At 37.7% G+C, this 21,250-nt stretch overlaps 1 protein-coding gene across 2 annotated transcripts; it reads right to left on the minus strand.

Moving 5' to 3' along the window:
* Positions 1-5,807: 5,807 nt before the first annotated feature.
* Positions 5,808-9,733, minus strand: LOC142175472 (methylesterase 10-like). 2 transcript variants are annotated; one of them, XM_075242298.1, is made up of 3 exons: positions 9,182-9,733; positions 7,617-7,754; positions 5,808-6,395 (listed from the first exon to the last, which is right to left on the minus strand). In XM_075242298.1, exons 1-3 carry the CDS (start codon positions 9,548-9,550, stop codon positions 6,114-6,116), a joined length of 789 nt encoding a protein of 262 aa, XP_075098399.1. In that variant the 5' UTR covers positions 9,551-9,733; the 3' UTR covers positions 5,808-6,113. The 2 variants fall into 2 exon arrangements, with proteins under 2 accessions (XP_075098399.1, XP_075098400.1); XM_075242299.1 differs by lacking the exon at positions 7,617-7,754 and having other exon boundaries at positions 9,182-9,715.
* Between the last annotated feature and the right edge of the window lie 11,517 nt (positions 9,734-21,250).

Consider the following 21,250-nt stretch of genomic DNA (forward strand, 5'->3'; position numbering starts at 1 on the left):
TGAAGAATTGAAAAGACAGGCGTCCACCTGGAGAACGAGGATAAGAATTAAAGAAGTCAGGCGTCTACCTGGAGAACGAGGATAAGAATTAAAGAAGTCAGGCGTCCACCTGGAGAATGAGAATGAAGAATTGAAGAAATCAGGCGTCCACCTGGAGGATGAGGATGAAGAAGTTAAAAAGAAGTCAGGCGTCCACCTGGAGAATGAGGATGAAGAAGTTAAAAAGAAGTCAGGCGTCCACCTGGAGAACGAGGATGAAGAAAGAAAAGAAGCAGTCAAGGCACCCACCTGGAGAACGAGGGAAAACAATTGAAGTGTTGAAATCAAAAGCCCGCTCATATGATAAAGGAGCACATTTAGAATCAATAAAGCAGAGGAGTCCAACAAAATCCCCAGCAAGAAACAACAAGAGTCCCAAAAGAAAATACGGGACATAATGAAAAAGAATACGGAATAAGCCAAATGCCCAAGAGTCACCAAGATATCAAGACAACAAGAAACGCAAGGGCATGATCTAGATAAGATTTTTTATAATTCCTGTACCATAATCTAGTTTAGTTTTTGTATTACCTTTGAAGTAAGGTGTAATAAGGAGGTCAGCAAGCAGTAAAAACAGCACGAAGCAACAGTAACATCACAGTCCCACGGTAGTCCCAGCTACCCAAAACTTCCCGAACTACATTGACCTGATTCCTTTATAGCCAAGGATATGTAGGAAACCTTTGAAGCAGAGGTTCGGTCAAATCTTTCAAAAATGCTTCCCACGGAGTATTTGAACGGGCAAAACTCTTCGAGTTTCCGCACAAAGAGGGGCAGCTGTGAGCACGTAATTTTTGCCTTACGAAAACTACTCCAAAATAAATCAAAAAATAAAATAAATTTCTTTTACTGTGTAATTCTTGAATTTGCGTGGTGTTAAATATTTGTGTTATGTCCGTAAATGTTTACTTTGTCATAATAAAAATGAAAATTAAGATAAAATACATGTTGCATGCATATAGGATTTAATTATGCATTTGAAAGATAATTTAAATAAAATCACAAAAAATATGCATTCGTTCTATTTTTAAATGTGTCGTTATGTGATTAATGATTTATCTACGTGTTAATGGTTATTTAAAGATAATTAGTATTATTGTAATGATAATTTTGTTTTTATAATTTTTGATTAGGATTTTATTAATTAATAATAAAATGGAATAAAATAAAATAAGTTGTAAAATAAAAATTGGACCTGGATTAAAATCCAGGCCCAAAACCAAATTACTCCCCCTTCAGCCCAATTCAGGCAACCCAGGCACCGGTCCAAATCAAACGAGGCAAAACGACATCGTTTGATTGTAGTTTATCAGGGATCATTGGAGCAAAGCCAACCAACGGCTGAGATCCCACGAACCTTAACCCATATCCATTACCCGACCCAGTGCCCCGATTCAGCCCGACCCCAGCAGTAAACCAAACGACACCGCTTGGCTAAGTGAACTAATCCTGGCCATCTATTCTCATTGATCCAACGGTCAAGATTAATCCACCCCACCCCTATATAAGGACCAAAACCTTACCCCGGCCCCCTAGCCAAACCCCCCCCCCTCCTTCCCTATTCATCGTCCCTACCGAAACTCACCCATAACCCTAGCCGCCCTAGGATCCCACCACCTGAAACCCGGCGGCAACAACGCCGCCGGTCACCAAAATAACACCCTAGAACCCCCTGAACATCCTCTATCCAGATATGCTAGCCACTTGGCTCGAATCTTCTTGAAGGTTCTCGAATCTTCATTTGAAGATTCGAGCCGAGTGTAGATCTAAACCAAACAACCCCTAGTTGACACCATAGTACCCCCTAGCATGCCTTGTTATGGATCTGATGTTTGTTTGGCTCGAATCAGTTCCGAGCTTCTTGAATCTTCTTTTGAAGATTCGGACCAAAACAAGAACAAACTCAGATCCGTTCTAAAATGACACCAAATGACCCCTAGGCTACCCTCACCCTTGTGTCGTATTTGGTCCCCCTCGAATCTGACCAGAAATGGTTAAGTCCCAAATCGATACTTCAAGAACCCTAGAAATACCAGACTTTTGGATTTTGTTCACTTCAGACGAAAGATTGAGGTTTAATCGACCTTAGTCAAAGTGTTTTCAATAGAAAATACTTCGACTAAGGTCTGTTTGATTTCAAACAAAGTCCAAATCCAAATTGAGTTGAGTCCGGTTGAATTTGAAGGTTCAGAGGTAATTTCTGTTTCTTATGTGCATTCTACGTGTATTCTATGTTCGTTTCATTATTTTGTTTAATTTTTCATAATTTTCTAGTCAAATTTTGTTATACTGTCCCCTACCCGTCTACTTGATTCTAAATGTGAATTGTTTCTGTTGATTGTGATTATGTACAATGTGTGTAATCGACTCAATTAAGTTCGTCGATTAGTTGTATTGTGAATCTTGCTTCTGAAAATGTTGACTGAGACAACCTGTTTTGAGTAGATTATTTTACTATAACCAGTTAATTAGTTATTGTTAATCAGTTGGTTCTTGTTTAATAAACCAGTAAATTCAAATGAATGCTGTGTATGTGTTGATTTCTGAGCATTGAGTTTCAGGGCATTGTCAGTATATTGACAATGCTCCTGTATTTGTTTGCTTTTTGGTTCAGTTTTGAATCTCAGTTGAAATAATCCTGCATGTTCTATGTAATGTTAGTGTGTGTTATTCAGGTTCAGTATTCAATTGAGAATCATCTATTTAAATTCAACTCTTGTGCATAAATGTGATGTACTGTCTCAAATCATAGGATTGGTTATAATTGCTTAAACAGATTTTAAAATCTGTATTGTTAGATTCTGAATTTAAGGCAGTAATAACAGTAATTACAGTAGGAATTCTGGGACGTTTTTGGGACAGAACAGTAAGGGTAATGTGATAGAATAGTGGACTGAAAGTGGGATGTTAATGGCTATAATTTAAGATACTAATGGGGAACAAGGGATAATGGGCTGCTGAAAAACAGGATAATAGCACTCAATAGGATTTAAAGTATTCAAAAGTAGGTTTAATGGAACTTTTCTGATTTTTTTTAAAGGAGAAAAGGGCCCTGGCAACACTAGAAGGGTATAGGACAACCTTGTATAAATAGAGGGGGATTAGGACTGATTTTAGGAGAGCTCTGGGAAGAACGAAAAACAAGGAAAAAAGAGAGCTTTCAGGCAGATTTTTGAAAGAGAAAAATCTGATAAGAGAGATTTTTTTTTTGAAAGAAAAAAAAAATTCAGATTTGAGGGCACATTTTGAAAGAGAAAAATCTGATAGAGGCAGATTTTAAAACAGAAAGATTTTAAGAAGAAAAATCTGATTTTGAAAGGAGAAGAAATCTGATTTAGGAGCTCTTTTAGAAAAAGAAATAGAAAAGAAAGTATTCGCACACACACACACACACAGTGAAGCTGAAACAGAAAAAATAGAAAAGAAAAGAAAAAATCCAAAACTTTGTTGTTCTTTTTGGAATCTGTCCGGGTATGTGTACTGATACTATTTGGTCTTAAAATCTGAAGTTCTTTAAGAAGCTTTACTCTTGTGAATCTGGGTTTCTCGGGTCTTGTTATTGCTCAAATCTGTGGAAATACTGATATTCTGCCAGTATTTTTGTTACTGCTGCTACTGCTGAAATTTACTTCTTCTACCTTCATTTCCAGGTACTTATCTTTTGAATTTTATGTTGAAAAGAGATTCAACATGACAAATCCATGAAGCCTGAATTGCAATTCTGTTTCCAATTGTCTAAGTTCATTAGTTTAAATTTCATTTTTTTGTTTCATGTTAGTTAACTAGTAGTGAATTCAATTTGATAGCTATGAGTTAATTGTCTTATTTTGAAATTCATATAAAGCTTTGTAATAATGTTAGCCATTCCGAAATCTCATTGGTATAGGTATATGTGAATTGTCAAAACAGGGAGTAAGGCATAAAAATGGGCCATTGATTACATCCCATAATACCATTAGCTAAATGTAAAGTAGAATGGAAATATTAAGAAGTTACATTAGTAGTATATCTTGCAACAAATATGATTTTGTTTAGATTGGTATAAGTTATTATATGGTATGATGACAGGTATAATCATATGAGTAAAGTGAGTTGGTATAGCTCGTCATGATGTTAAGAATATTATGAATGTTTAGGCGTACAACTATGTTGTATGTAATACAATTCGAATTGAATCAATTTGAATAATAACTCTTTTCTCATCAATTTGATTATTTATCGTTATAAATAAACTGAGCAATTATAATTCTGGATCAAAAACAAGCATGTGAGAATGAGGTGATATGTATAAGAACAAATCGCAACACTTTATATCAATGGTAAATAAAAGTAGAATTTGCACTAATTAAAATAAATAAAAATTGTTCAAAAATACCTCTTCCCTTCATAAATTATTTTTGTGAGTTTCATATGGCATTCATCCTTTGGTATATGTATATGTTGTATTTGTGAAGAATAGTATTAATCATGTTCTTATTTTACTTTGAATTTGAATAGTCTTGGGATGAACATAATTAATACTCGGAGATTATAGTCAACGGGAAATATTTAATAAATTGTGAATTCTTTTAAGAATTTAAAGGCATCCCCTAAAATATGAATTTTACAGGAATTTCATATAAAAAATGTGTAGATATAATAAACAATTTTGTGGAAAATCCATAATATTATTACAAAAATTTTACGCAATTAGGGATGCGTTCGCGTACCCTGATTATTTTTTAAAAACCAAATTCGGATTATGCGTACGCGCAATTTCGAGCGAATATTTAAGAAAAGGATTTTTCCAAGGATGTTAAAATAATTTCATATAACCCGAGGTGTGCAGTTCATTATTTAAATAAAAAGGGTGATGATGTTCCTGATTTTATTTTAAATTTCGAATAAAAAACTATAACATGGACAATTTTATTGTGTACACGTACGCGTGGCATGATCCCCGGTAATTATAAAAAGTATATAATACGAATATACGTACGCGTAATTCGTCCATATAATTGTAAACAATAAGTAAAAAAGCGGTAGTAAAATCATGCAATAAAAACGTATTTAGTAAAATCAAGATAATTAAGCCAATAATAAAAACAGTTAAGCGACCGTGCTAGAACCACGGAATTCGGAAATGCCTAACACCTTCTTCCGGATTAATAGAATTCCTTACTCAGGATTTCTGGTTCGCAAAATAATAAACAGAGTCATATTCTCCTCGATTCAGGGATTAAAATTGGTGACTTGGGACGCCTTAAAATTCTCAGGTGGCGACTCTGAAATAATTAAATAAATCCCGTTTCGACTGTCCTTTAATTAGAGAAAACTCACCCACGCGCCCTGCGGGCGCAGAAAAAAGGAGGTGCGACAATGGAGTGACACAAAACGACCGATCGGGTTGTTACACAAAGTGGGGAACAAGAGTTTGATATAATACCTTGAAAATGAGTGCTTTAGTTGGATTAGGGGCCAACTCTATTTTGGAATTCAAGAAAGAAAGGAAGAAAGGATAAAAAGGGGAAAGAGAAAAGAAATACGGAAAATAGCGACAGAATTACCAATTTAATTCCATCATTTAAAATTAGTGCCACACTTTCTTCTTCTTTGTGTTATTTCCGTTTGAATTTTCTTCTTCTTTATGTCTAATACCCATAAGGAATAATTTGTAGAACAAAACTTAACTCTACCTAATAAAGTGAAAGATAGCAAATCTAACATAAAATTAAACAAGTCCAAGTAAAAATGAAAATTCTTGATAAGAAAATACAATTATATTCTGAGGGAAAGTGATAAAAAGTCAATTAGAATTTTCTCAAAATATACTGCATCATCAGCAAGAAAATACAATTATTATTTTTTCATTTTCTTTTTTTTATCAATAAGGAAAATTAATACTGTATATAATCAATATACATTAATTACAATAAAGGCATTGAAGACCTATATGAGGAAGGACAGATATTTTTTTTCCATTGAGCTAATTAAATATGATCAACATATATTTAAATTTTGGAACTTACTTTTTGAAAAAAAAAAATTTAAAACTTTATACTCACTATAAGGGTAATTTTAAAAAAAAAGTAAATTCAATGATAATTGTCAGCAATTTCCTGCAGACAGAGAGAAAGCTTCAGAGGTTGGGATATCATGACCATATGGCCAGCTTTGGCAATATATTTGACTTCATGAGGAGGGCTCTTCTGAATATTATACATTTGGAATTCTTCTTCCATGACTGGATCATCATGGCACAACACGTAAACTCTTCTCACCGACCCATATTTCTCTTGTGTCAGCAGCCCTTCCTTTGACATATCTTCTGTGAAAAACTTACCTGGTCTTATCAGCATTTTTGCCAATTCCAAGTCCTGAGTTGACAAAATATAGCACGTCTCTCATGAAAATTTTAATTTTTTAGCTACATGAAACCCTTAAAATTTTAAAAATCACACTGATATATATCTCCTTCATATATTCTTAATACAGTTATAACAGCTATTTTCTCGGTCTCACTTTATGTGATACTGACATGATTCGAGGGTCAAATATATCTAATTTTTTATGTGATTTCGAACTTAGAATCTTCAAATTTTTTGAAATAAAATTTGTATATTTAGACACTACATATAAAGTATTATAACACAATAATTAATACTTCAAAATATTTAAAAGGTATATGAAAAATTACAATCAAAGAAAAACTTCTTTAACTTTTTAAATAGTAATTGTGTCACATAAAATGGGAGGAGTAATAGGTTTTTTATGGAAAGAAAGAACAGTTTAATTTTCCTAACCATTATTATTAGTTTAAGACATCATCATTTAATAGGTTGATTAAAGTATATATATGATCATAAGTGGAACCAGAATTTACAGCTTATTGTTCGAGATTTAAATCATTTTAAGTAATTACTGAATTTTTAATTAATAATTTTTATATAAAAAAACTTCAAAATAAATATAGAATTTAAACCAAAAGACTATTTGGGTTCGGTCGAACTCGTAACTGACACTCTAGCTTCGCCTCGGTGTGATGCATACATGCAATTACAATATGCCCACGCCATGAGTATGTCCATATTAGTAAATTCAGCTTTAATAAATTCTTAGCATTTGAGGGGTGTCTCTCTTTGCCTGTGTATGAATAGTGAAGTGATTAGTGAATGTCAATTTCTCAAAACTTTTTCGTACGCGGTTTGTATCGGTCGTTAGATTTCCACCTCTATCAGTACTTACTAGGAGTAATAACAGCGACGTGTTTTGTTGCAATGTATCATAGTCATCGATAGGTTATTCTCGTATAGATTTAATATATGTGCATTAATACTGGAAAATAATTTTACGAAATCAATTAAAATAACATGATGATATGAGTTAATTCAAAAGAAAATAGTGACGATTTATAAAGCTGACTTCCAATTCGATTGGGGCCGGGATGATAAATGGAACTTTTATAGAAAAATTTATTGATAGCGTAATTATTTTTTTTCACTATTTTAGTTTAAAAGTTAAATCTAGTTAAGAGGACATGCATTCAATCCTTAAAAGCAAATGCATGTACATATATAGTAAACAATTAAGAAAATAACCTCTGTTTGGCAATGATTGTAAAGATTAGCTTGCATGTATTGTGAGCCAAAAATAGCTGATGTTGGTGGATTTTTCACTCCTTGGTCGAATGTGAAATGACAATCTATGAGTGACTCCATTGAAGTCCTCCTAAAGAACTGCAATGTAACCCCAAAAATTTGGCGAAAACAAAAAGCAACAATATTTCATTCATCAATTATAAAGCAAGAAAAGAATCTGCATGAAATTTCCCTAGAAAAGATAGACACGCAAAGTAACTCTTGAATAAGAAGTGTATTTTAAATGTTGTAACAAATTACTCGTTTCACTTTTTCTGATTATTAGTCTCATATATGGTTATCTATAACAACCTTCTTTTGACATGATAGATTGCAAAACGATAGACATGTAAAATACCTCTTGAATAAGAAGTGTATTTTAACATATGTTGTGATAAGTTACTGTCTCATTTTTCATATTACTTCCACTTGTTGTAGGTTATTTGAAATTATTTGTAGGTGATCTAATGGTATAAAACCTTTATATTGTATAAAATTTATTAAAAACTATTATTAGGTCGGATCCGCCTGTAAGAGGTACTAGATGGCCCGCAAACCTATTAATTATTCCTTCACGTAAAACCCTAGAGCTAACCTATGTAGATGCCATTATGGTGTTTACGGAGAGGTTTCCATCATAATAGAACATCTAGAATTGAGAGGAGTTTTATGCATGATGTGTGGCTATAATTCATGGTTTAGCACATTATGTGCCTTGCTTTTTACATGTTTTAATGATAAATTACACTTTGTTTGAGCTTAATGGAGTCTATTTTATGTGTAGGCGCATTAGAAATGAAAATAGAGCTAAAGGGATGCTTAAACGTCGAAAGTGCGCTCGAGAACGATGAAAAGGAGAAGCCGCGCAAAAGCCAAATCGACCATGCGTTAGCCTGGCGAGGCCAGCTTAAAGCCAGGTCCAACCAGGCGTTAGCCTGGCGACGCCTGCTTAAAGCCTGGCCCAACCAGGCATTAGCCTAGCGACGCCAGCTTAAAACTCGAACTGGCCTAGCCTTAGGCCTGGTGTCACCTGGATAACGCCAGCCTCAGCCTGGCTTTAAGCTGGCGTCGTCAGGCTAGCTAACGCCTGGCTAGGCCTGGCTTTAAGTTGGCATCGCCAGGCTAACGCCTGGTTGGGCCTGGTTTTAAGCTAGCCTCGCCAGGCTAAAGCCTGGTCGAGCTAACTTTTGCCCGGCTTCTCCTTTTCACCGTTCTCGAGCGCACTTTCGATATTTAAGCATCCCTTTAGTTCTATTTTCATTTTCGATGCACCTACACATAAAATAGACTCCATTACGCTCAAATAAAGTTTAATTTAACATTAAAGCACGTAAAACGCAAGAGAAATGCAAAGGCCACCATAACTATGATTGGATTGATTTGCTTCGTGAGGATTTCCAGAGACCGATAACACAAGTCATGGTTGCTGCAAATCTGCTTCCGCTAAGGATAAAACCCTAAACCTCCTAAACTAGTATTTACGTTTTAATACCACGGGATTTAAACTCTAAATGAATGGAAATTACCTCTTGAATAAGAAGTGCAGGTGGATCTTTATGATTGGGCATATAAGCAGTGATGAAAACTGCTGCTGAGATTTTCTGAGGGAAAGCTTCCATAGCAAGAGAAATGCAAAGGCCACCATAACTATGTCCCACCAAAATAACCTTTTCATCATGAGGCAAAGAAACCATAAAATCCATCAATGGCTGAACGTAATCAGTTATTGAAACAATTTCTTTGAGTTGTTTCATATTAATCCCAGAAGCACCAAGGTCTAAAGCAGTAACTTTGTGATCAATTTTTTGCAAAAGGTTGACAAGTTTGTACCAGCACCAAGCGCCAAGGCAAAATCCATGAACTAGAACGAAATGCTTCTTCACAATTTTCTCCATATTGCAACTTCTTATTGTGGAATGTTTAGCAGTGTAAGGGGAAGCAGAAAAAGCTACTTAAAAGCAAGACAATATAGACTTAACTTAAGATAGGACATAATGCATAAAGATAATATTTATATTAGGTAGAAATATTTTATTGTTGTTAGAGAACTTTTAATATTATTATAATATTACAATTATAATTGAGCTTAAATGGAGAAGCGAGAATATATATAGCAAATCACCCAAACTTATTGGACTGAAATATACTCTCTTTCATTTTATGTGGCAATATTTATTTTAGTCCACTCCAATAATAATGGAAGCTTGCTAATAATTGGTAACAGTTCAACTTTAAATTTTTATTTTTATTCGTAATAAGATAATTTATAGTCAAAAAAATATCTATGACTTGTCCTATGCCACAAGTTTCAAGTCTTTTTTTAAAACTTCATTCATATTCAAACTTTGACATGTAAAGTAGAAGAAGCGACAAGAGGGGATTATATTGTTCAGATGGTCAGCACCCCATACCTACAACCGATAATTGTGAGTTTGAGTCACCAAAGGAGCAATAACTCCAACAAAGAGAATTAAAAAAGAATAAAAGGGGAGGAGAATTAAAAAAAAAAAATAGTTGAAGCCGTTATTGTTGTTGGCGAGTCATCTCAAGGCTCACTAGAAAACAAACGTCCCTTCTCCTTTGTGGTCCATCCGTCCAAGCCAATAAAAGTACTAATGGTCCTATGAAAACAAACGTCCCTTCTCCTTTGTGGTCCAACCGTCCAAGCCAATAAAAGTAATAATGGTCCTATACACACGTACTCGGTAATGAATTCATACCAGCCAAACGAGAGATAAGGTTGAGAATCTAGTAGACTTCCAAATATACCTCGAATTCTTAGATCAACTATCAAGATACCTAATCTTCCCAAGCAATCTCCTTGCTTTCTAATTATTCTAACCTTACGTTAGGCTTAAATTCTATACAACAACAAACCTAGTATAATTTAGGCTTAATTTTCATATTATTTTTAATGTTGTATTTAAATAATTATGGATACTAGGCTCCGTAATGACGATTTTTAGATAACTGATAAATCTTTATTTCGTCCTTCTTATTTTCTTTGAGCTTTCCATTCTTTATTATACTCCCTCCCTTCCATTTTAGGTGAGACGATCAAAAAAGCAAAAGAAGAATGAAAAGAATTTCCTAGTTCTTTGACCCAATACCTGCTGAATGGGATTCCACTGTCCTTTGAAGATTGGAAGATAGTGAAAGCCGACTTCCTTTTTAAAGATCACTCAACGATTTGAAGTTAAACTATCTAATTTTTCGTGTGAATTCGGATTAGAATATTAAAAAAATTTAAATAAAATCTATATATTTAAAAACTACATAAATATATTATAAGTTATGAAACTTAACAATTTAAGATATTTAAAGGCATATAAAAAATCACAATAAAAAGCTCGTTTGACTTACCAAATAGTAACTGCACCATATAAATTGGAACAACAGGAGTATTTCTTTTGAATTATTTATAACTCTTGCTACCGGTACCATGTTTTCGATCATTATAAGTATTACTACTAGCATATGCAGGAATAAGGAATATATTCTTGTGGTCAAGTGGTGGAGAAAGAATTTTACTAAGAACATACAGTTTATGTAAACGTATTTCCTTTTTGGTTCGTTCCAAAAAGAATGAACCCTTTCTAAATTTGGTAATAATTTAACTTAAACTTACAACTCTATCCTTAATGAGAAGTTTTTATAACCACACAAATACTCTGGGCCCCATTTGAACTTGTTTAGGACCAAAAATTCCAAAAATCTTCATTTTTTTTCTTAAACTCCATACCCAATCAAACAAGTTCACATAAATTAGAACGGAGGAAGTACTATATATACATAAAAAAAATCATATATGGCATGTGATTTTTTAATAATGAATCCTCTTCTGCTCCTCTAACTCCGCCCTCGCTCGTCGTTGGACAAACAATCTGAAACAACAATCTTACTCCTTTCGATCACATGCACAATGTACTTTCTTTAATTTTGGCACCACTTTTCTCCATCATTTGAATGGCACAGTTTAAGAGCACCATATGTCTAAAATAAACACCTTAATTCTTCCCACTATCTCTTAATCTCAGACCTATTGCTAGCCACTCCATAGCAATTCAAAGCAGGGCCCGACCAAGTAATGTTGATAAAAATGTTAGTCAAAAGTGATAATTATACAATGTGTTAGTTGTGGGTCATTTATAATGTATGGTCATGCGTCATTCACACTCATTGCTCAATCATTGCTACTTTCACATTTCGCAAAAAAAAAAAAAAAAAAAAAAAAAAAAAAAAAAAAATCTACTTCCTCTGTTTCAATTTATGTGAACCCATTTGACTGAGCACGGAGTTTAAGAAAAGAGAGAAGACTTTTTAACGTGTAGTGTAAAATGAGGCACATATATTTTGTGTGGCTATAAATAATTGTATAAAAGTAAATTGTTTCCAAATAAGGAAAGAGGTCATTTTTTTTGCACGGACCAAAAAGGAAATGGGTTCACATAAATTAAAACGGATGAAGTATGTTTCTTCGCATAAATTATTATCAGGCATTCTTACTTTTTGTCACTCAATAATAATATATTAACTTCAATATGATTTGATGTAGTGCCGGTAAAACCTTTTTATTCACATTGACCTTCCGAGGCAAAATTAGGATTTGAAATCTATAGATTTAGGATTCTATTTCTTTTAAGTTATTGAATTTTAAATTACGAATTTATACATATTAAGTGAATTGCTTAAGTTAAATATAGAGTTTGAACTCCTTTGGCAGAACCCATAGCCGAAGTGTTGGCTCTGCCATTGTTCACACCCAAAAGTGATTCGCATTTAAGTACAGTTTTTATGCATAATAATATACTCCCTTCATTCACTTTTACTTGGCACATTTTGACTTTTCACGCCCCCTAAAAAATAATAAATGAAATGCATAATTTACCATGATACCCATATTAATTGATGCATATTTTATTGGATTTCAGAAAATAAATTGAAATGAGTAATAAATATTGTTGGTATAACAAGAAAAAAAATTATCTTCTCTTGATATGTATAAAGTGAGTGTCACGACCCGGGTTCGCCCTCCGTGAACCATCGTGACGGCACCTAATCTCTAAGACTAGGTAAGCCTAACAATGCGGAATATAAACAACAATTGCAGAAGAAATAATTTAAAAACCGAAATAGTGAAATAAAACACTGTTTAAAATGCCGCTCGACATACACAATTACAACTATCAAAACTAATTAATAACATTTTTCAAAACCCGGAATCTCATGATCACAATCCTTTGAATGTCTACAAGCATCTAAATCCAGAATATCTAACAAAGAAACGTAAGTATAGAAGGGCTAATACAAAAAGGGGAGAGTAGAAAGAGACTCTTTGGTCTACGAACGCAGGAGATATACCTCGGAGTCTATACAAGCGCCTCGTCTCAAGCGTGATAAGTCTGAGTGGAAGTACCTGGATCTGCACATGAAAAACATGCACAGAAAGGGCATGAGTACATCATATCGGTACTCAGTAAGCACCAAGCCCAACCTCGGTCGGGTAGTAACGAGAAAGGTCAGTGCCCTACTGAGGTTAAATAAAATATAAGGTTCAACAGTGTAGAACGAGCAGTATGAGTAATTACAACAGTAAAAGTAGCACATGATATAAAGGACAACAACAACTACTACAGAGGCCAAGTAAACATAGAAAGAAATACAGCTCAGCACAAAGATAACAACCGGGGATCTCCCAGGATACCGTCCTGTAGTTCCAAATATAAATATCCAGTGGATCTCCCGGGATACCATCCCGTAGTCCAACTCATAATGCGAGGGAATCTCCCGAAATACCAATCCGTAGTCTCAAATGAAAATACTCAGTACAAGGGGAATCTACCGGGTACAGTCCCGTAGTTCCAATGTAAATATGCAGGGGGATCTTCTGGAATACTGTTCCGTAGTCCCAAAGTAAACATATAGCGGGATCTCTCGGGATACCGTCTCATAGTCCCAAAGTAAACACACAGCAACAACAGAAGAGTACATAATTCAATTTAAGTTCCATACCAAGGTAAAACAGGTATTTCTAACCTAGCATGCTGCACGTAATCTAAATAAGGTAGTTTGAGCAAGTAAGGCAATTAAGTCAATTAAACATGCTTTCCTAAGCTAACAACATGCTTAAATTGCAAGTGGTATAAACAGGAAATGAAGAATACTAGTAATTACATAATGAAAACTAGATTTTCAATAATTAGCACAAGTACGCATTCGTCACCTCACGTACAAGGCATTTCAATTATCAATAATACGAAAACCTAAAGGGAATATCCCCCACACAAGGTTATGCAAGCCACTTACCTCAAACCGGCTCAAAGTCAACCCGAAACCATGTTCTTGCCATGAGTACTCGACTCCAAATAGCCCAAATATATTCAATTCAATTGCATAATGTAAATAATACTTCAAGTAACTCTTCTGTCTGGACTGGGTTGTACGAAGTCTATCCTGAATCACCTTAACCTTCTCCAACGCATCCTGAACCAAGTCTCTGTCCAATAATTAGCCTCACTCGACTCAAACCAACCCACCGGAGATCTACACCGCCTACCATATAAAGCCTTATACGGTGCCATCTGAATGCTGGACTGATAGCTGTTGTTGTAGGCAAATTCCGCCAATGGCAAGCACTGATCCCAAGACCCTCCAAACTCAATCACACACGCACGGAGCATATCCTCAAGAATTCGAATAGTATGCTCCGACTGTCTGTTCGTCTGAGGGTGAAATGATGTGCTCAATTCCACCCGATTACCCAACTCATGCTGAACGACCCTCTAGAACCGTGATGTGAACTGAGTACCTCTATCTGATATGATGGAAACTAGAATACCATGCAGACGAACAATCTCCCGGATATAAATCTCCGCCAACCGCTCCGAAGAATAACTAGTACACACATGAATGAAATGCGCGGACTTGGTTAGCCGATCCACAATCACCCAAATAGCATCGAACTTTCTCAAGGTACGTGGGAGCCCAACTACAAAGTCCATGGTGATCCTCTCCCACTTCCACTCCAGAATCTCTATCTGCTGAAGCAACTCATCCGGTCTCTGGTGCTCATACTTCACCTATTGACAGTTGAGGCACCGAGCTACAAATCCAACTATATATTTCTTCATCCGCCTCCACCAATAGTGCTGTCTCAAATCTTCATACATCTTCGCAGTGCCCAGATGAATGAAATACCTCGAACTATGGGCCTTCTTTAGAATCAATTCCCGAAGCCTATCAACATTGTGCACACAAATCTGACCCTGCATCCTCAATACCCCATCATCATCAATAGTCACATCTCTGGCATCACCATGCTGAACCTTGTCCTTGAGGACAAGAAAATGAGGGTCATCAAACTGGCGCTCCCTCATACAATCAAATAAGCAAGACCGAGAAACCACGCAAGCTAGAGCCCGACTGGGCTCCGAAAGATCCAATCTCACAAACTAGTTGGCTAAGGCCTGAACATCCATCGTCATGGGCCTCTCCGCTGCTGGTAAATAAGCCAAACTCCCCAAACTCTCTGCCCGACGACTCAAGGCATCGGCCATCACATTGGCCTTGCCAGAGTGATACAAAATAGTGATATCACAGTCCTTCAGCAACTCTAACCACCTCATCTGGCACAAATTTAGATCCTTTTGCTTGAACAGGTGCTGCAAGCTCCGATGATCACTATAAATCTCACAAGGCACACCATACAAATAATGACGCCAGATTTCAAGGCGTGAACAATGGCAGCTAACTCAAGGTCATTGACAGGATAATTCTTCTCGTGTACCTTCAACTATTTGGATGCATAGGCAATCACCCTACCATCCTGCATCAACACCACTCCAAGGCCAATCCTTGAGGCTTACAATTGACAGTATAAGACCCCGAACCTGTAGGCAATATCAAAACTGGGGTTGTAGTCAAAGCTATCTTGAGCTTCTGAAAGCTCGCCTCACACTCCTCCATCCACTAGAGTGGAGCACCCTTCTGGGTCAACCTGGTCATAGGGGCTGCAATCGATGAAAACCCCTCAATAAAACGATGGTAATAACCCGCTAAACCAAGAAAACTACGGATCTCTATAGCTGAGGATGATCTGGGCCAACTCTGCAATACCTCTACTTTCTTCGATCCACCCAAATACCCTCACTCGAAACCACATGGCCTAAGAATGCCACGGAATCCAACCAAAACTCACATTTCGAGAACTTAGCATATTACTTCTTTTCTCTCAAGATCTGAAGCACTGTCCTCAGGTGCTGCTCATGATCTTCCCGACTCTGGAAATACACCAGAATATCGTTAATAAAGACAATGATGAATGAGTCAAGGTATAGCCGGAACACATTGTGCATCAAATGCATAAAGGCTGTTGAGGCATTGGTCAGCTCAAATGACATAACAAGGAACTTGTAATGACCATATCGAGTCCTAAAAGCAGTCTTCGGGATATTTGGCTCCCGAATCTTCAATTGATGGTAACCTGAGTGCAAGTCATCTTAGAAAATACTCGTGCGCCCTGAAGCTGGTCAAACAGATTATCAATACGAGGCAAAGGATAATGGTTCTTTACTGTAACTTTGTTCAACTGGCAATAATCAATACGCATACGCATATAACCATTATTTTTCTTCACAAACAAGACAGGAGCACCCCAAAGTGATACACTGGGCCAAATAAAACCCTTATCAAGCAATTCTTGTAACTGATCCTTCAACTTCTTCAACTTAGGAAGGGCCATACGATATAGAAGAATAGAAATGGGTTGAGTGACCGGCAACAGATCAATGCCAAAATCAATATCTCTATCGGGCGGCATGCCCGAAAGATCAGCTGGAAACACATCAGGAAAATCTCATACTACTGGGACTGAATCAACTGAAGGGGCATCAATACTGATATCTCCCACATAAGCTAGATATGTGTCATACCCCTTCTCAACCATTCGCTGAGCCTTAAGGAAAGAAATAACTCTACTGGGGGTGTGATCTAAAGTACCCCTCTACTCAACACGCGGTACACCTGGCATAGCCAGCGTCATGGTTTTGGCGTGACAATCAAGAATAGCATAATGGGGAGACAACTAGTCCATGCCCAAGATAATATCAAAATCTACTATGTTGAGCAACAATAAATCGGCTCTGGTCTCAAAACCACTAAGAGCAACCAAACATGACCGATGAACGTGGTCCACAACATGAGAATCTCCCACAAGAATAGAAATATAAATAGGGGAACTCAAAGAATCCCGAGGTACACCCAAATGTGGAGCAAAATAAGAAGACACGTAAGAGTAAGTGGAGCCTGGATTGAATAGAACCGATGCACCTCTGTGACAAACCAGTATAATACCTATAATGACAGAATCAGAGGCAACAGCCTCGGTATGGGCAGGAAGGGCATAGTATCTGGCCTGGGCGACCTCTACCTCCCCGACCTCCACCTCTAGCTGGCTGAGCAGGTGGGGTAGCAAGTGGAGCTGTAACCATAGCCTAAGAACTCTGCAGGACACACTGTGGCTGAGAAGTCTGTGGAGGTGCACCCCTTCTAAGTCTGGGGCAATCCCTCACCATATGGAGTGTAGTACAATACTCAAAATAAGCTCTGGGAGGGCATGGTGGCTATGAATGGCTCGGGCCAGGTCTGCTGGACTGACCACTGAAAGCACCCCGCGCAGGAGGCGCATTAGATACTGGAGGTGCATAATAAGGCTCTTAAGGCCTAGGAGGAGCTGGAATACCACCAGCTGGTGGAAGAGCTGAATGAATGACGCAACTCATATAACCGCTACCATGACGACCTGCAGCTGGTGTACGGGCACTAGAATAATGGCCCGACTCTCGAGACCTCTTGGCCTCCCTCTCCTCTCTCTCCCTAGCATACATACCCTCAATCCTCCTAGCAATGCTCACCACCTGCTGATATGCAATATCCATCTCCAACTCACGAGTCATGCTAGACCTGATACTGGGAATAAGACCCTCAATAAACCGGCGAACCCTCTCGCGAACAATAGAAACCAAGACTGGGGCATGTCTAGCCAAGCTGGTGTAATGGACAACATACTCCGAGATAGGCATAGTACCCTAGCACAAATGCTCAAACTCGCCATGCGTTCCTAAGGCTCTGAGGAATAAACTCTCTTAGGAACATAGCTGAAAACTAGGTCCAAGTCAGTGAAGCAGCCTTATCCAGACTGTCTAACTCATAGGTGTGCCACCACTCATAGGCGGCTCCTCAAAGCTGGAAGGCAGTGAAAGAAACCCCATTCGATCTTGATATACCCATAGTGCGGAGGATATAGTGACACTCCTTCAGAAATCCTAAGGCATCATCTTATGCTAACCTACTGAATACAGGAGGATCATACTTCTTGAACCTCTCAAGTCTCTATTTCTCGTCTTCTGAAGCCGTTGCCCTGTCCTCGAGCTAACTTGGGACTACAGGCTGTACAGGAATAATCTCTGGGACCTGATCAACATGCACTCGCTGATCAGGAGTGCGGGCGGCAGGAGTCTATGCTCCTCCCCTATCCTGAGATGTAGCTGCAGCAAGTGGAAGCAACTCTACCTGAGCCAGAGTGGTGTACATGCTCATGAAGTGCGCAAGAGTCTCCTAAAGTGCTGGAGTAGTAGTAGCAGTAGGCGTATCGGGAGCTTGGACTCTAGCTGGAACTGCTGATGGTACCTCGGTGGTAGCTCGTGCGGGTGCTCTAGCTGCACCACGTGCACATCCTCAGCCTCTACCCCGGCCCCGGCCTCTAACGGCTGCAGTAGGGAGCGCAGGTGCCTGATCATCTATGGTAGCATGTGTCCTCACCATCTGTGAGAGAATAAAAGACAGAAGTTTAGAATTGTGATGTCAAAATCTCGCATGACAAGAAAATCAAATGAAGTGGAATTTTTCTAACAGTTATATAGCCTCTCGTAGATAAGTACAGACGTCTTCGTACCGATCAGCGAGACTCTAATAAACCGGCTTGTGATTCATGACTCCTATGAACCTATATCTCTGATACCAACTTGTCACGACCTCGGTTCGCCCTCCGTGAACCATCGTGATGGCACCTAGTCTCTACGACTAGGTAAGCCTGACAATGCGGAACATAAACAACAATTGCAGAAGAAATAATTTAAAAACTGAAATAGTGAAATAAAATAGTGTTTAAAATGTCGTTCGGCATACACAATAACAACTCTTGAAACTAATAATATTTCCTAAAACCTGGAATCTCATGATCACAAGCCTTTGAATGTCTTCAAGCATCTAACTCCAGAATATCTAACAAAGAAACGAAAGTACAGAAGGGCTAATACAAAAAGGGGAGAGTAGAAAAGGACTCTTCGGTCTGCGGACACGACAGATATACCTCGGAGTCTCTACAAGCGCCTCATCTCAAGCGTGATAAGTATGAGTGGAAGTACCTGGATCTGCACATGAAAAACATGTGCAGAAAGGGCATAAGTACACCACAACAGTACTCAGTAAGTACCAAGCCTAACCTTGGTCGGGTAGTGACGAGGAAGGTCAGGGCCCTACTGAGGTTAAATAAAATATAAGGTTCAACAGTGTAGAACAAAACAGTATAAGTAAGTACAACAGTAAAAGTAGCACAGGATATAAAGGACATCAACAACTTCTATAGAGGCAAAGTAAACACAGAAAGAAATACAACTTAGTACAAAGATAACAACCGAGGATCTCCCAGGATACCGTCCTATAGTCCCAAATATAAATATCCAGTGGATCTCTTGGGATACCGTCCCATAGTCCAACTCATAATCCGAGGAGATCTCCCGGAATACCGATCCATAGTCCCAAATGTAAATACTCAGTACAGGAGGAATTCACCGGGTACAGTCCCGTAGTTCCAATGTAAATGTGCAGGGGGGTCTCCCGGAATACTGTTCCATAATCCCAAAATAAACATACAGGGGGATCTCCCAGGATACCCATCTCGTAGTCCCAAAGTAAACACATAGCAACAACAAAAAGAGTACACAGTTCAATTCAAGTTCCATACCAAGGTAAAACAAATATTTCTAACCTAGCATGTTGCACGTAATCCAAATAAGGTAGTTTGAGCAAGTAAGGCAATTAAGTCAATTAGACATGCTTTCCTAAGCTAACAACATGCTCAAATTACAAGTAGTGTAAACAGGAAATGAAGCATACTAGTAATTACTTAATGAAAACTGGATTTTAAACAATTAGCACAAGTATGCACTCGTCATATCACGTACAAGGTATTTCAATTATCAATAATACCAAAACCTAAGGGGAATGTCCACCACACAAGGTTAGGCAAGCCACTTACCTCGAACCGACTCAAAGTCAACCCGAAACCACGTTCTTGCCACGAGTACTCGACTCCAAATGGCCCAAATCTATTCAATTTAATTGCATAATGTAAATAATACTTCAAGTAACTGATTCTACAAATAAATTCTAAGCTAATACGCAAAATTAGGTAAAATGACCAAAATGCCCCTCGGGACCACATCTCGGAATCGGAAATCCTCACACTCTCACGAGTTCATACATATCAAGAACACTAAAACCGGAGTTCAATTGACCTCTCAAATACTCATTTTAAGGTGTCTTAATCTCAAGCCCTAATTACCCATTTTGCACTGAATTTTCCTAATTTTCACCACTAATTAGACCTTTAATCACATATAAACGAGATATGAAGTCAAAAATGATAAATTCAAGTGATTCCTCTTTGGCTTCCTCAAATATCTCCCTCAAAAGCTTCAATTCCATTCAAAAATGGTGGAAAAATGAAAAAGGGTCGCGTATGGGCTATTTAAATATTGCCCAGGTTTTTATAAAATTTCTTCAGTGCGATCGCGACCCATCACCCGCGTTCGCATAGCATTGGCTATCCTCCCTTTATGCGATCGCAACCAGCTCTATCCGATCGTATAGAGCAATTCCATCACCTCACTGCCACTCTAAGTCCTTTTACGCGAACGCAAAGCTCTCCACGCGAACGCAATGACCGGGGCTGCTCACCCTACGCGATCGCACTCCTACCTTCGCGATCTTGATTTACAAAATCCACCTGGCCTCAACTTACTCTATGCGATCGCGGATAAACTCACGTGATCGCAATGAACAAAACATTGATGCTAAAACACCAGAAAACCAGCAAACTCCCAAAGACCAAAAGTGCCTGTTCGAGCATTCGAAATACACCCGAGGCCCCCGAGACCTCAACCAAACCTACCAATATATCCCATAACATCATTCAAACTTGTTCCAACCTTTGGAATGCTCAAAACAACATCAAAATACCATTTCTTTCTTCGGATTCAAGCCTAAGAATTCCAAAAACTCTCAAATCACGCTTTCGATCAAAAAGTCTATCAAACCTCGTCTAAATGACCTGAAAATTTGCACACACGTCATATTCAACATCACAGAGCTACTTCAACTTTCGGAATTCCATTCCAACCCTCGAATCAAAATCTCACTATCGAATCGGAAACTTCAAAATTCAACTTTCGGCATTTCAAGTCTAAATTGGCTACGAACCTCCAAAACACAATTCGAACACACCCCTAAATCCGAAATAACCCAACGGAGCTAAC

Source organism: Nicotiana tabacum, chromosome 21 (assembly GCF_000715075.1).
Source record: "Nicotiana tabacum cultivar K326 chromosome 21, ASM71507v2, whole genome shotgun sequence".
Taxonomy (NCBI): domain Eukaryota; kingdom Viridiplantae; phylum Streptophyta; class Magnoliopsida; order Solanales; family Solanaceae; genus Nicotiana; species Nicotiana tabacum.